General features: G+C 36.1%; 1 protein-coding gene across 2 annotated transcripts; it reads right to left on the bottom strand.

Annotated features, from left to right (window-relative positions):
- Positions 1-3356: 3356 nt before the first annotated feature.
- LOC125671463 (inactive pancreatic lipase-related protein 1-like) lies at positions 3357-13226 on the bottom strand. Of its 2 annotated transcripts, none has more exons than XM_048907215.2 (7): positions 12631-13226; positions 12196-12509; positions 6342-6573; positions 6145-6261; positions 5095-5226; positions 4195-4441; positions 3357-3985 (listed from the first exon to the last, which is right to left on the bottom strand). In XM_048907215.2, the coding sequence occupies exons 1-6, from the start codon at positions 12695-12697 to the stop codon at positions 4200-4202; spliced, it is 1104 nt and encodes a 367-aa protein (XP_048763172.1). In that variant the 5' UTR covers positions 12698-13226; the 3' UTR covers positions 3357-3985; positions 4195-4199. The 2 variants fall into 2 exon arrangements, with proteins under 2 accessions (XP_048763172.1, XP_048763173.1); XM_048907216.2 differs by having other exon boundaries at positions 3357-3974.
- Between the last annotated feature and the right edge of the window lie 2074 nt (positions 13227-15300).

Below are 15300 nucleotides of genomic sequence, written 5' to 3'. Positions count from 1 at the left end.
GATACATATGTATAAGTAAATGATGGTTAATACACGCGCTCTAATTTTCCCAACAAGAAAAACAAAATCGATGTGTTTGTGGAATATTGATGCCCTCGTATAGCTATAATCAAGTCCATGAAGTCAAAAGTCAGACTAAATATATTCAAAAGTTTGTCCAGGGTTAAAGTTATTGTGGAGAAACAGACCGACGGACAGACCAAAAACTATATGCCCCCGAATCTCCGATTAAGGGGTCATAAAAATTAAACTAAATGCAAAGGATAAGAAATACCATAATTTTTGCCGAAAATGATAACAATTATGAAATAAGGTAATTAATTTCCATGATGCTGTAATTGCTAATTAGTGACGTCAAAATAAGAATTAATCAAAGCTGTTTTTAGATAAGATGAATGTAATTGAGAAGTTCATCCTAAGAATCCAGAATGAGAAGATCCCATCACTACATATGGTAGATCAGCCCAAAGAGTTGGGCAAGTGGTTTGACGAAATTATGAAGGACAGGGGCGACATTAGGGATCTAGAAGGAATATTGAAGGATGGCCTTGGATAGATCGACAAGACAAGACTGTCGGGAAATTTGAACTTAAAGCCTGGATCTACAAACATGGGCAGTTGCTTCAGCAGTTTTGGCTTTCATTCTCTATGAAGTGATCCAGATTGCAGAAAACATGAGAACCAGCATTAAGTATCCGAGATGATGGCTTAATATACAACCAAGCTTCTTCAGTGTGAGACAGTACAGCAGTTCAAACTAGCTCCAGCTGTCAATATGAATTCAGGCTTACCAAAGCCAGGCTAGAATTTCGCTGGGGTAGAGGCCTCTATATCATTATAACGTTACAGCCCGTTACCGTGCTAGACATTCAGGTATAAACTCGAGGATTTGTTAAGACTGACTGCGTGACCCCTGCACCATGGGTCATACGTTTCACAATTCTAAATATACGTCTTCCTCGTGATTTTTACTACAAATTTTGTTGTTTGGTGTTCAATACCAGATAAGAAGATTTAGAAATGCAGTTTCACAATACCAACTATAAAGCCCCACCCCAGCACTAGAACCCCGGCCTACGTTGGATGAGATAATAATGAATAGCAGTTTGATATCCAGAAGTTGAAAACAGACTCTTGAAAAAACAATAGATCCATAAGTCATTATAGAACCCCGTCCTTGGACCAGAATCCCTGACCCAATTTGGTTATTTGAGGTCCAAATATACTCAGATGAACTAAAATCAAGCAATAGTATTCAGTCTGGTTCTTGCGCAGGTGCGTGTATGTAAACCTCCACGGGGATAATTATAAATCCTCTAATTGTGATGATGAATCACCATTGCAACAAGGCGTGAATCTCTTCCTATAATGTGTATAGAAGTTTTGAAATACTAGTAATGCATCCCTGTGTATATTAACGACAATAGTTTTTGTCATATTACACCAAATCAACTTTACAACACCTGGGTGTCTGATAAGAATTCATTATTATTGCGCACAAAATATATAATGGAGTTCATTCCTTGCAATCCTCGTACCATCAGTGAGATTTACGAAAGAATCAATCTTCTCTAAGTAGTTAGGCCTCAGTGATGATTACGAGATAACTTGCAACACAATTACCAGATGATGTTCGGATCCTCAAATAAAATATTGTATCAATAGCAAGCATGAAACTCCTCGCCGTTTGTTGTGCCTAGAATACTTTAATTATGGTAATCTATATATAGAGAGAGAGAGAGAGAGAGAGAGAGAGAGAGAGAGAGAGAGAGAGAGAATTTGGAATTTGACACTTCCCTAAATTTTCTGTCTCCGACACCGAATGTATCCAGTTTTGATAGATTGGAGTTTAATAATTATTTCATTCAAAGAGAGAAGGATGGATAACAGGCTATTAACGTCATCTCCAAAGTCTAAATTTATTGAGGTTTTACGACCCCTCTAAAACTGCTCAGGTTCATTTATCAGTGATGATTCTTTATCGTGCTGACGCCTTCAGCGACCCTATCCGATATACCAGTCGATACATGTACATTTGTATGACGGCCTGGGATCGAATCCAGGCCTCTAGCATACATGTATATGGAAAGTCAAAGGGTTCAAAATCGTATTCTTGTAATTTAAATAGAGTCATAATGCCTTCAATGTTCTATGTAAAATATAATAGTCATCACTATACTTTAAAATTGTAATGCGTAATCAATTTCTGCATCATAATTATGTATTTGCACAATTTATGTAAAGTAAAATGCATAGGGCCTGATGCATGCGATGCTTAGTAGGTATTTTCGGAGGTTCAACGTGAGTATATGAATGCACGTTTAGAGTTCCTCCCTCTGATCTGTAAAATACACCGGTCATTATATAGGTGAAGGTCAAGTCACGGAATTTAAAACAACTTAAAAACCAGATTTAGATCGAACGTCTTGACTTCACTGACAGATTACAATCAAATAACAATCATAGTGAAGCATCCCCTTAAGTGCAGCGTGGCATATTTCCAAACGTGCCATCCAATGATCATGTCTGTTGACCTTCAATATCAGTAAGATAACCACAAAAAAACGTAATGTTTTATGTGGCTTCCGTGTAGTTTTGGACAGGAAAATGCAGCTAGCATCATTCCTAATAAACTACATGGTTGTATAACAACAAATTCTGTATTAAAACCGAGTTGAAAACAAAGCCCGAACTGCTCATTTAACTGGGAGGTATATGCCACAGTAGTTCCCAACATGTTCAATTTCTGTAACGTGTTATAACGATGTAATTTCTAATTATATTCCAACTGAGTATTGGTGGGTTGGTTGTATATTGTTTAACGTCCCACTCGAGAATATTTTACTCATATGGAGACGTCACTTAAATGGAGACGTCAAGTCCCGTTGGGATGCGGGTTAAAATGTCCTCAGTACCCCTTGCTTGTCGTACGAGGCTACTGAAAAGAGTGTTCCTTCGGATGAGACCGCAATAACTGAGGTCCCGTGTCACAGCAGGTGTGACACGATGAAGATCCCTCCCTGCTCAAAGACCATAAACAGCGAGCATAGGCGTAAATTTTGCAGCCCTTCACCGACAATGGTGAAGTCTCTATATGAGCGAAAGATTCTCGAGAGGGACGTTAAACAATATACAATCAATGGAGGTGAAGGGCTGCAAAAAGGTTTATGCTCGGCGCTTACGGCCTTTGATCAGGGAATGATCTTTGAGTATGGTGACGCGCTTTCATAATGACAGGCAAACAATACATACCATTTTGAATCTTGATAAAAGGTAGAAAACTGATTTCTTGGTTCAGAATTTGATGCATTTGTAGGTTACAATTTCACATAAATAGTCAAACACGAAAACGTGAAACCGCTTTGCATCAGTTTTACTGCAGGTTTATTCCATAGTTATTATTACATGTCATGACATAGTTTCATTGTCAAATTCACACTAAAATAGACATTACTTCATTTACATCACCAAACAAGATGTCTTTTTGAAACGCTATATCTTGACGTTTATGATTGACTTGTAAATTCACAATTATAAACAGCTGTAATCCTCGTCTTCATTTAATATAGTTTCAAATAAAAAATACTGAATATCACTATGCATTTACATGAAATATGGTTTTACTTTGGCATTATTACTCGTCACAAACTTTTAAAATATGGCGAAACAGATAATACAGGAATTTCTTTAAGTCCGTTTTCTGTAAGGTTGGGTCTGATCAGTTCTACATACATGTAAATATTGGACAGGTATATGGTTAATGACTGCAAGACTGAATTCCTGGGACAGCAGGCTATCTGATGACTCATCGGGAGAGTCGGCTCATAGGTGGCGCTTATCCGGGAAGGCGAAACAAAAGTAGAAATCCAACTGGTGACAAAAGAGTGCTGCAGCTATGTTTGGCGCATTAAAATGACCGACGGTTAAGTTGCACTAGACTTAAAGAATATACCTTCGATCTCGGGGTATTCGACCTGGAAAACAACTAAAAGAAATGGATAACAATCAACAATTTAACCATATGAAAGGATGAATCATTTTGATCTTATTTCATTATCATTAGTAAGCTTTACGTTCTCGATCTTGAAAGTAATGAAAGATGGTGCGATATCCTCCTATGAAGCACCATTACAAGGGCAACGATATCTGAAATATATCTTGTCTGTAGTATTTCACATTGAGATAAGCACTTACAAATTTTACTGTATGCAGAAGGGTGACTTATCATTTGTTGCAAGGTTGTATATTCCTGTTTTATTTTTGCTTTTATTTGCATGGTACCCCATTATGGCGCAACCACGAGTTCCGCACACGTCACATCCTGAATGTCCCAAAAGTTCCACACTGCACGGGTACGACCAGAAACGACAAGGGTTATTGATAGATTCCGTAAACAGTCGTAGGACGCGTAGATGATTGCATACAACCAGGTGCACCAAATCTGAAATAAGCATATCCAGGTCTATTTTCATATTGATCTTTAAACTGTGATGTAGCTGGGATCTGTTCTATCTGACTTTATGACGTTTGAGGTGGATTACTGTAAGTACGGTCATTGGTTGCCCCAAATGAACAGCAATGTACATTTGTAGCATTGCGCGTTCAACTATATATATGCGAGTGTAGACCTGTTCTAATCAGATCATTACCTTTGTGTGGGTTCATTCTAACTGGGACAGATGCAAATTCCAAATATTTAAAAGTTCGACAATACATACATTAGATCTAAATAAAGCTGTTTCAGACTAAATTGATCTTGAAGGGGCAAAATGCGTAATACCGGTAAAAACGAAATATGTGTATTAGGTGATATAACAGCCATTGTTGGTCCTAAGATATACACTTTCCTTTGTGTCTTTCAAATTCAGCTATTTCTCTGTTTCAAAATTTAAACACTTAAATAGAGATTTTTTTACCATGCTGTGGGGTCATAAGCAATCTTTGTATGAAGTATAAGCACAGATCAAAGTTAAGATATAGCCTCCTGACACACTTTGAAAAGATTGATGGGCAAACAGATACATGTATATTAACTCCCCCAAATTCGATTGTGATGACATGATAAGAAGAGATTTGGCAATAAAGCTGTGCTACCTGTATTTCTGGTAAAGAACAATTTGAAGTGGTCTTTTATGGAATTGGCACACCCGGGTTGATTACTCCCACTGTTCGGATAGAAATCAATGTCACCCATTGGCTGCTTGGTGCCAAATCCTGGCTGTAAATCTATGAAATGAGGAAGAAGATGTAAAGAACCGTGTCAATTTCAACAAGAGGTCCACGGACCTTATCGATCGCCTGATTATTAGATAAAAGTATCACTATCCCCGAAGGCTGCAAAATCTACAATGAATTGTTCCTGTTCTGCATATCGAAGTTTAATTTCTAATAATCAACAACAGTATAAAAGAAGATGTGTTCTTAAAACAAAAATGTTCTCGAAAGATTTTATATACTGGTTAACACGCAGTGGTTAATATACACTATAACGTTATGCGACTGTTTTGGACCCGCCGTAGAGTTAGAACCCCGGGGTTGCAAACTTCACAATTGTGGTACACCCCTTTCTACTTTTCTTCAATATGCATTTAGTTTTCATACAGTATCAGTAAAATTAAAGAAGTCGTTCAAATGACAAAGACATTTAATCACTATGACAATTTTAGCCCCAGACTAGAACGAAAATACTTATTTCTGGATTTTGGAAAATTGTTATTTTTTGGCAGTTTTTGCGCTACCCATAAGGTCCCGGAATGCAGGAATCCTGAAAATTTCAATTTATGTCCTCCTTTTCCCAAAGATGCTTCATTCCAAATTTGAAAAGATTTAAAAATTAGTATCAAGAAGTTAAAAAACGTTCAATTGTTAAAGGACGCAGACCAATAGTAATTAATAGGTCACCCTTGAAGTGACTTCTGCTTTCTACGGGCCGACAACGATGCATACTGAATCGTCTTCAACTTGGAACATCCCAACACCGGTAAAACAATGGATCCGACCATGACAAACAGACAATTTGACGGGCAGGCTAACGTGATTTTGTACTATAAACACTGACTTCTACGGTTGGGGACTAATGACATTAAGAAGAGTAAGCCATTAGCTTGTTATCGTATAAATATATGTAAAACGCAAACTGGCTACCTGTATTGACAAGTGAATCCGAATCCGTGTGTATGACATCAACAAATTCTGCATCAGATGAATCTAGACGGACTGTAGAATTTGTTCCTTCGAACGCAGGACCCGCAGGATCCAACCCTGTAATTAAAATATGATTTTAACATTCCTAAAGATTCCGACTCATTTCAACGAATTATTTTGCAATGGATCATATTTACCCGTTATCCGAGCAATCCCCGGGACCCTTTCTCCTATGTAGCCAGCGATATGCGCTCCCAAGCTATGCCCTATGATATGGATCATTGAAGGCTGTATATTGTATGTGTAATTGAGTTTTTCCACCATCTTAGCGGCTATAACACCGACCAGACGGGTATTAGCTGCAGCTTGGAGGTAGTTTAGTGTCATCGCTCCCCTCTTCCAGTCAACCACCACCACATTAACGTCTGCCTGGTGTGAAAGAAAAAATATCAGAATCAGGAGAGCTGGTACATGTACATCTCGATTGAGCGATTTATATTACAACTAGGATTACCGTATCTTTTTTCAAATCCTACAATTTTGATAGCGGTCGCGATAGCGTAATGGTTGAGGCGCTCGCTTCGCAAAAGCGATTCTCGACCCCGGCGCCGCTTCGAAAACGTTTAATGTATTCAAGTAATGACTGTTCCTGTACCAAGCTCCCGGCATTAGAAGTGAAGGACGCGGTCTTTTGGAAAGTCCTGTGTCGCGGTAGGCGTTGGTACAATAAAGAACCCTCGATGCTCAGGTCATTCTGTGGCACTTCACTTAAAGCCGCTCTCTACATGCGACCTAAAACAACATACATTCAAAACAAACAAATGGAGGACAAGTGCTTCTCAATCAATTTAATCGGAAGCCCTTTTCCGTTTACGACTGTTTGTTGCACTGGTATGTGAAAGTAAAAAAAGATTCCATGGTCATAAACAAAGATACATGTATGTTATATATAAGGGCATATACATCTCTTATCTTCCTCCACATTAGATCCTTTGTTCAAAATTAAATTTTGGATGTATATGGCATATCACATCAACTCAAGTTAATGAAACGTAATATATAGTATGCTGATTCGTAGAAATCATGACGGCCTTTGCTAAAAAGCGAATCAATTTCAATGGTATCGACATTTCCCTGACGTCAAATACATTTCAAAACTGAAACAGATAACGATGTAGTGCATCTTCTTGCCGCGGAACATCTTTGAAATAAAATCATGTTTCTGGGTTTTTTTTGTGCAATAAAAAATTGCTTCCTTATCAATTCTCCTGGAAAAACGTTGTGATTTGAATTTCAAAAGGGCGGAAAAGGTTTTAGGGGGAAAACACCAATAAAAAAGGACAAACGAGACTCTTATCGTTTTACCAATAACTTCTATTTTTCAACGACTGCAATGGATTTACCTTTATCGGTTTTTTTTTTCAAATTATATGGGTAAAATAATGCCGTCTTCAAATTTAATTTTATCTCCATCAATTTTACGTTCCAAGAAATCCACAGAATACCTTGTAGGTATTGTAGATGTAAGGCATATAACGTGTGCACAAATACACTGTACTCTGATAATAAAACAATTATTGCGAAAAGTCTTCACCCCTGATTGAATTAGCATTACATTGCGTATTTATCTATGCAAGTCTACTTACAGACTAATCTATGCCAGGTTCTTCTGAAGAACAACACAGTTACAGTCATCGATGTGTGAGTCTTTGAATGTATGAATACGATCTCTAACCTACACAGTTGCCACCAAATGAAAAGGTGAAGGTAACGAAAAGTGATCAATCTCATATAACTCCCTTAAGGAATACAAAATAGTGAGTTGGGTAAATACGGACCCCTTGACATACCAAAGGTGGGATCAGTTGCCCAGGAGGAACTGGGCTGAGATGAGATGTTAAATATTGTCAATTTGAATTCTTAAGCTGAGGCCAGGATGTCGTAAGTTTGGTCAGTAAAAGTAATATCATTACTCTATGGATGTGTTCTTTATAAGGGAACTCTCCATCTGAACTCATCACATTCTTGTCTTTGTTACACATGTCAAGAATTTTTAATTGATATATTCACACAAAATTAAGTATGACCAAATTTGTTTTTGTCAAAACAGTCGCACTTAATATGAAATATAATGAAAACCAGAGACTCAAACTTATTTTTTAAAATTCCTATCAAAATGAAAGAGTTCTATTCCTTGCATTTGTCTATAAAATGTCATTAAACTATTCGCACCTAATTGAGAAAAAGTTTTCTTTTTTCCCCTTCTAAATTGCAAAAGTATATATCAAAGAACAACATGAATTTTTTCAATTTATATAGCAATTTCAAATTATATTGCTTTTTGGGGTTCTCAATTGTGACCTTTTTCCACTGATGTATTGATTTTGATCGCATCACGAAGTTTTCCCAAATCTCAAACCAATTTAGCTAATATGATTTACATTTCTGTATCCCGAAATAAAGAAATTATTTTTCTTTTAAAGAAAACGTTATAGAAGTCCATATTGAAATTATCAAGATAGAGACCTATAAGATGGAGACCTATAAGAGTAATCCTAGACTTTCCAAAATTCAAAGTACAACAATATTCTTCTCCAGGTTTTAATATATAATACCAAATGTCTAAAATATATGATATTTTTATTTGTTATGTAAACAAGAGTACCGGGAACGGTACATACCTGTAATGCGCCCGTCACTAGCTTATGGTGGGTGTTAACGGTACATACCTGTAATGCGCCCGTCACTAGCTTATGGTGGGTGTTAACGGTACATACCTGTAATGCGCCCGTCACTAGCTTATGGTGGGTGTTAACGGTACATACCTGTAATGCGCCCGTCACTAGCTTATGGTGGGTGTTAACGGTACATACCTGTAATACGCCCGTCACTAGCTTATGGTGGGTGTTTTATTAAGCTGTTTGTTTTCAACAATCTGTATTTTTTTTCAATCATCATAGAAAATTTTAAGGAATCAAAATCCTTGCATCACGCAGATCTTGGATTTTTTAATTTTTTTTTTTTTCATTTCTTTAGTCTTTTTTATTTTTACAAAGGCCGCATAGCTCGAAAACTGTGAGAAGTGTAAGACGAACAAACCATGTACTCATTTTGTAATATTTTCTCAGAACGTACTAAGTCCAACAATCTGCAATTTTCTCAGAAATTGAAGAAAATCAACAACCTTGCCACGTGAACATGTTCAATACCCATACAAACACGCTGTTACTATGAGAGAGTTAAACAGACAAACCATGTACTCCATATTATAATATTTACTTCATCCAACAACGTGTAATTTTGTCAGAAATTTAAGAAAATTAAAATACTTGCCATGTGTACATTTTCAATACTAATACCAACACTGTAGAAAAGAAAGTCCTAGCTTGAAAACTGGGGGAGTTAAACGGACAAATCACTTAACTTCCATATGACATTAAATTTCAAATAACTTTAGGGGCAAAACTCCTGCAAGGGAGGTCGAAATAGACCAAAATTGCAACATGATCTCTAGTGACCTACAAAGAAGCTATGGTGTATACAGCAAGTTTTAGCTTGATACATGTATTTGATAGAGAAATGCTAATAGAAAGAAAACCCTGAACGGACGGACTGCCGTAACACACTGCATCCCATCTTCGCTAGCCAAGGGTGACGATACACGGTGTTCCTCTTTTTGAAAGAGGAACACCGTGTATCGTCACCCTTGGCTAGCGAAGATGACTGCATCCTAGGCCTAAAACGTTTAGGATTGATTCAGTTTTTGTCGTGTCAGTATTCCCAACCCCAGAAAATAAAAGCAGACTCTAAAAAAGAAGACATATTGGAAACTTCCTGTTACAATGTTTCGTCATCGCTCACTGTGATACACAGTTGAAATTTCTCGTTAAGGAGATATGCTACACCAGAGAAATTTGATATGGATGAAAAGTGGAGGATATGTACAACAATATTTTGAAACTGAAAACTTTCAAATTTACTTAATTTAGTTTAAAAAAAAGTTTTAGTTGAAGTTCGAAAATTATCCGAACTTAATTTGTAGAATATATTCCCATAACTCTTGTCATTGTTTTTTAATATTATTTCCATAGAAATATATTATTGATGTCTAAGAATCTTTGGAGGTCAGGATTTTTTCGATATGATACATATTTTATATATGCACGGTATATATTTTCGTTCCCGGTCGAAATGCCATATGCATTATGACTCCTTTGATTATGACTGTCACGGGGTTATAGATCAAAGGACTCTGGATACCAGCGGAAAAGAAAGCCTGCTCAGTATCTTTTCTAGCTCAATGATCCAAAGACTCAAGTAAGCTATTCTGATCAACATTTATCAGTTCTCTGCCATCGTGGTTGTCGTAAAATTAAGAACCCTTTACCATCAAGTGGTTGTGCTGACTATCAGATTATCCTTATTTTTCACTACCCCTATATAGACATTGATTCTTTTCAATATTGCCAAACAGGGAGGGGTTCATCCATGTTTGTGAATCAATTATTGTTAGAAATTGGATAGTAAACACTTTTTATTGAGAATGGGTAAAAGAAATATGAATGATTGCAAAAATCGTGTACACACACACACACACACACACACACACACACACACACACACATATATATATATACATATATATATATATTTAAAAAATATGAAAAGAAAACACAGAAATCCTCCGTAAAGCTTTAGCACTTTATATATATATAATATACTTAAAGTATGTAACAAAATTCGTTGCGAGCATTTAAGAAACTGCTCTATTGTCTTCTTTACAATTTATAATGCTAAAAAAAAATTGTACGTATTAAAAAGTTACGTGCTACCCAAATTAAGTAGTTTCTCCCACGTGATGATAGAGGTTGCTAGTTGAACAATCTCTTGCACCTTTTAGGGCCAAACTTCCACCAGAGTTCGTTTGCTCACAAACCAAACTCTTCCACTTAGGCATTATGGGATAGCGATTTCTTAGGCCGCGTTAACTGTGACGTCACTGTAGAATGACGAAAAAACATAACGCCAAACGTAAACAACTTTCAAAACAAGAACGTAAACATCAAGTTCATTACTTTACACAATAAATTGAACAGAGTCTCCCTACTTTATAATGATCTTTTGATCATTTTATGTTTAAAATAAAATCCATACTTTTATATTAATGCTCTTAATATTAATATCTTCAAACTTTTAACTGTGAACTACTTCTTTAGTGTAATTTGTCTGCGTGATAATCGCGGACTCACAATATACAAATCTGTATATTGTGGTGCGTCACATAGGAGAGGTCTATTCGTAGGTGACGTAATGAGGCCTCGACGGGGAGTTTGCTTTTAGGGCTTGAACGTTTCAGGATGACGTAACGGTACGTGCACGCGCGTGTACTGCTGATATATGAAATACGCTGTGTTGCTTTACTAATGAATGTGTGAAATATGAAATCACTTAGCCGTTTTGTACTGAGCTGTGATGTTATATGATACAACAATATTAAATGTCTAGGATGGAAATGTAGTTGAAAACCCTTCTTTACGTAAAAGTTAGTAAAATATACATATATAAAAATAATTCCTGCTGTTGGTAGAACAAGTTTATCTTCTGTCTAAGATATATATAAATGAACGAAGTTCTTAATTTCTTCGTTTTGTCTTGCTGAATGTTTTAGAATTGAGCTAGGTATAAAATAACCCGTTGATTTGGTTTCACTACAAGGCAATGAACAAAAAAAATAATCGGTACACTTAGTTCGATTCTAAAATATTCAGATCGCTTAAATCTTCGAAGACTGGCATAAACCATTTCAGTAATAGGAATTCAATTTTTATATGTGATAGCCTGTGGGGAATTTTTACACTGATAATATCATAGATTAACAGCGATTGAAATAATAGTGTAAAATATTCAGATCGCTTAAAATCTTTTAAGACTGGCAAAATTCATTTCCGAAATAGGAATTCAAGTTTTTATGTGAAAGCTTGTGAGAATTAATAGCGATTAAAAGAATAGTGTAAAAAGTTCATTGACATTTATGTAGGTACTTTTACTTACATTCTTAATCATTTCCCTTGTCATTCTCTTTACCCAGTCTTTGCGCCCCCTATCGACGTAACCGTGGATTATGACTTTGGTAGGCTTTGGAATTTCCAAGTACTCTTCTTTCTTCCCGCATCGCTTCAGTCTTTTGGACTTCCTCGGATTTTTTCGGGTGTATAACAGAAATCGTACTCCCAGTGACTGTGGGGTTTGGGGTAAAATTCCCTTCGTGTTAGTAAACGGTTCATCTGTGCTAAAACAGCCATATTTCTTATAACAAATTTCATTTGGCCTAGCAGATTTGAACAATGTCAAAAGTCCCCATGCATCTGAAAATGAAATTCCATTTTTTTTTATCACACCATACATGTACCATAGTTAATCTTATACGTACATGTATTTCTTTCGGACACTAATGAAAATTGAACAGTATATCTATTGTATACTTACCACTGGCTTGTAGTAGATTACACAAAAATATCACAATTGAAATTCCAATACTAAAACTGACGGCCATGTTGAGGAGTGTTGAATAGTTCACTGGATTTCCGGACAATAAGACGGAAGTGGTTTTAGTTTGAAGTTTACAAGCCTCCTGTGTGTATTTATATTAAGTAATGACCAAGGAGTGAAAAAGAACGCGCAAACAATGATATAGACTAAACAGCTAATAACCACCGCGCAAGCGTGTATGCTTGACTTCTGAGAACTGTCCCAAATCTTGAAAATCACTCGCAGACGTTGTAAAATCCAAAGACGTCTAGCATTTTTATTGCAAGTTGAAAGTCATTTTGAACATGGTATAAATTAAAAGATATATCTTCATATCTTGCAGGACCTTTGTATCAGATGAGGCTGTTGAAAAATCAGCCTGCACTTTTAATGTTTTCTTAATATTCTGAACCACCAGATGTTGATCTTTTCCTGATACTAGATCAAGCTAATTCAATAAGGTTTAACTGGGTTGTTTTTACTGCTTAGACAGGGTGCACTGACATTTCTACAGCGACATGGAATGGGCATCAGGTTAATTGCTGCAAGCAGGAATTCTGCTGCGATAATCGGAAAGTCATATGTATAGTCACAAATTATCTGCTAATGCGCTTTATTACGTATAACAAAGATCTAACACGTCAACACAAACGTCATATGTTGTCGTCTAAATCCATGGAATTGCAAACGACAACCGAAACACGCCCTCGACTAAGAATTTTATATTTCTTTGGACACCATGCTTGATCGAATGTAACTGTCAGAACCGATGATGGAAGAGGGAATTTAGCGGTACTCGCCCCTCTCGGCGGTGTCTGATACTTATGTCACATAGCTTTGTTTCTTGGCAAATGCAGACCCTATGATGATTTCTCTTGATACAACATTTATCACAGATGCAGTTAGCAGAAGTGTTGAATACTACAGTAAAAATTTACGTATTTGAAAAGTTTTTTAATGATCATAATTTCCCTTGATATACAGTGACTATGTTTTATCAAACACGTGTATGTAACTGAATTACGCATTTTTTTTAATGGAAAAGCATCCATCAATAATTCGAGTTTTATTACTATTCAGTATATTATTTGTAATTAATATTTCTTTATTAATAATTCATGTAACGACAAAAAAATGATATTCATCTGTCGATACGACTGAGGTTTTTCATGAATTCATACGAGACTCTTTACATTCATGGTGACAAAAGAGCTTTTATTGACTTTGTGCTAAATATTGCAGCAATATTGGACAATGATTGCTAAAACAAGTGCTGATTCACGTTGAGTAATGGGTACATCTGTATGCTACACATCACAGTAAGATTAAACATGCCAAAGAATTGCAGAAATATCATGCTGGGACTTCACGCTCACCTGCGTAATACATAGCACAGGGTTCGCAAACAGGCTTGTGTGAGTCTGCATCATGTTAAATGCGTAAAGTTTAGATTTTAATATGATAGATTTGTTTGTTGATGTAAATGATAAGATGTGATATAGACATGATCACTTATTCATGTTGTACTGTGCTAAAATGTCTAGAAAGTCGCTATATACAGCACAAATATACTCTTTAATCACGATTGAAGAATTGTCAGAGTTGGGTAAAATGTTTATTTGCATACAAAACACATAACGGTACTGTTTTCTTGAAGGAATGAGTAAATGTTTCGCTCTAACCTCCGTTTTTAAGGTCACATCTCTAAAAAGTTCTAAAAAGCTTTTAGTAAATTGAAATCACAAAACTTTTCAATATTTTGCAGGACTACATGTATTTCTCACGATAAATTAAAGACTAGATTTTCTGAAATTATAGACAGTTGCTTCTTCAATTAAAATGGAAAAAAAGGAAATATTCATTTACTGTGATCAGTAATTTCAACAACAAAAATCTTAAATAACACTCTGATTCTACGCAAAAGTATTCTGCAGCTGATATGAAAATTATGCTGGAGTTCCTCATTGACAATATCTTTGACATCTTTGGTGATCAGTTCTCCCAACAGTCTGTTGGAATTCTCATGAGCACGAATTGTACTCCTTAATTATATAGCATGTTTTTATATTCTTACGAGGCAGAATTAATTCAAAAGTTTCTACATGAGAAGATAATATCTCTTTCTGTGGCCTTTAGACATACCGACAACGGTTTATCTGTTACCAATAATAGTTTTCTTTAATATGTTGATTCGATATATCCCAGTGAATTCGAAAAAAAAAGACAATATAGAGTCTTCCACATTTGCTTCATACTTAGATATTTCATTATGCCCCCTTCAAAGAAGAGGGGCATATTGTTATACATCTGTCGGTCGGTCGGTATATTGGTAGACCACATGTTGTCCGCTCAATATCTTGAGAACCATTCCTTTGATCATATTGATATTTAATATGTGGGTTGGTTATGAGTACAAAAGGACCCCTATTGATTTTCACGTTAAAAGGTCAAGGGTCAATCCACTCTGGACATGAGAAGATACTGTCTGCTCAATATCTTGAGAACCCTTTTCTTGACAGATATTAAACTTGGTACACTGGTAAATTGTGAGGAGTAGATTACCCCTTTTGATTTTGATATCACATGGTCAAGGGTCATACTGGACAAAGGAATATACTGTCCGCTCAT

The sequence above is a fragment of the Ostrea edulis genome, chromosome 4 (assembly GCF_947568905.1).
Source record: "Ostrea edulis chromosome 4, xbOstEdul1.1, whole genome shotgun sequence".
Lineage (NCBI taxonomy): Eukaryota > Metazoa > Mollusca > Bivalvia > Ostreida > Ostreidae > Ostrea > Ostrea edulis.
This window is presented reverse-complemented; position numbering and strand designations above follow the sequence as displayed.

What these genes read in the sequence shown, in the direction of transcription:
- LOC125671463 (XM_048907215.2), bottom strand. Translation starts at nt 12,697, where the DNA reads ATGGCCGTCAGTTTTAGTATTGGAATTTCAATTGTGATATTTTTGTGT. An exon ending in GGGGATTGCTCGGATAACGG is followed by an intron (nt 6,262 to 6,341) that starts GTAAATATGATC and finishes TTTTAATTACAG; the next exon opens with GGTTGGATCCTGCGGGTCCT. An exon ending in GGATTCACTTGTCAATACAG is followed by an intron (nt 5,227 to 6,144) that starts GTAGCCAGTTTG and finishes CTCATTTCATAG; the next exon opens with ATTTACAGCCAGGATTTGGC.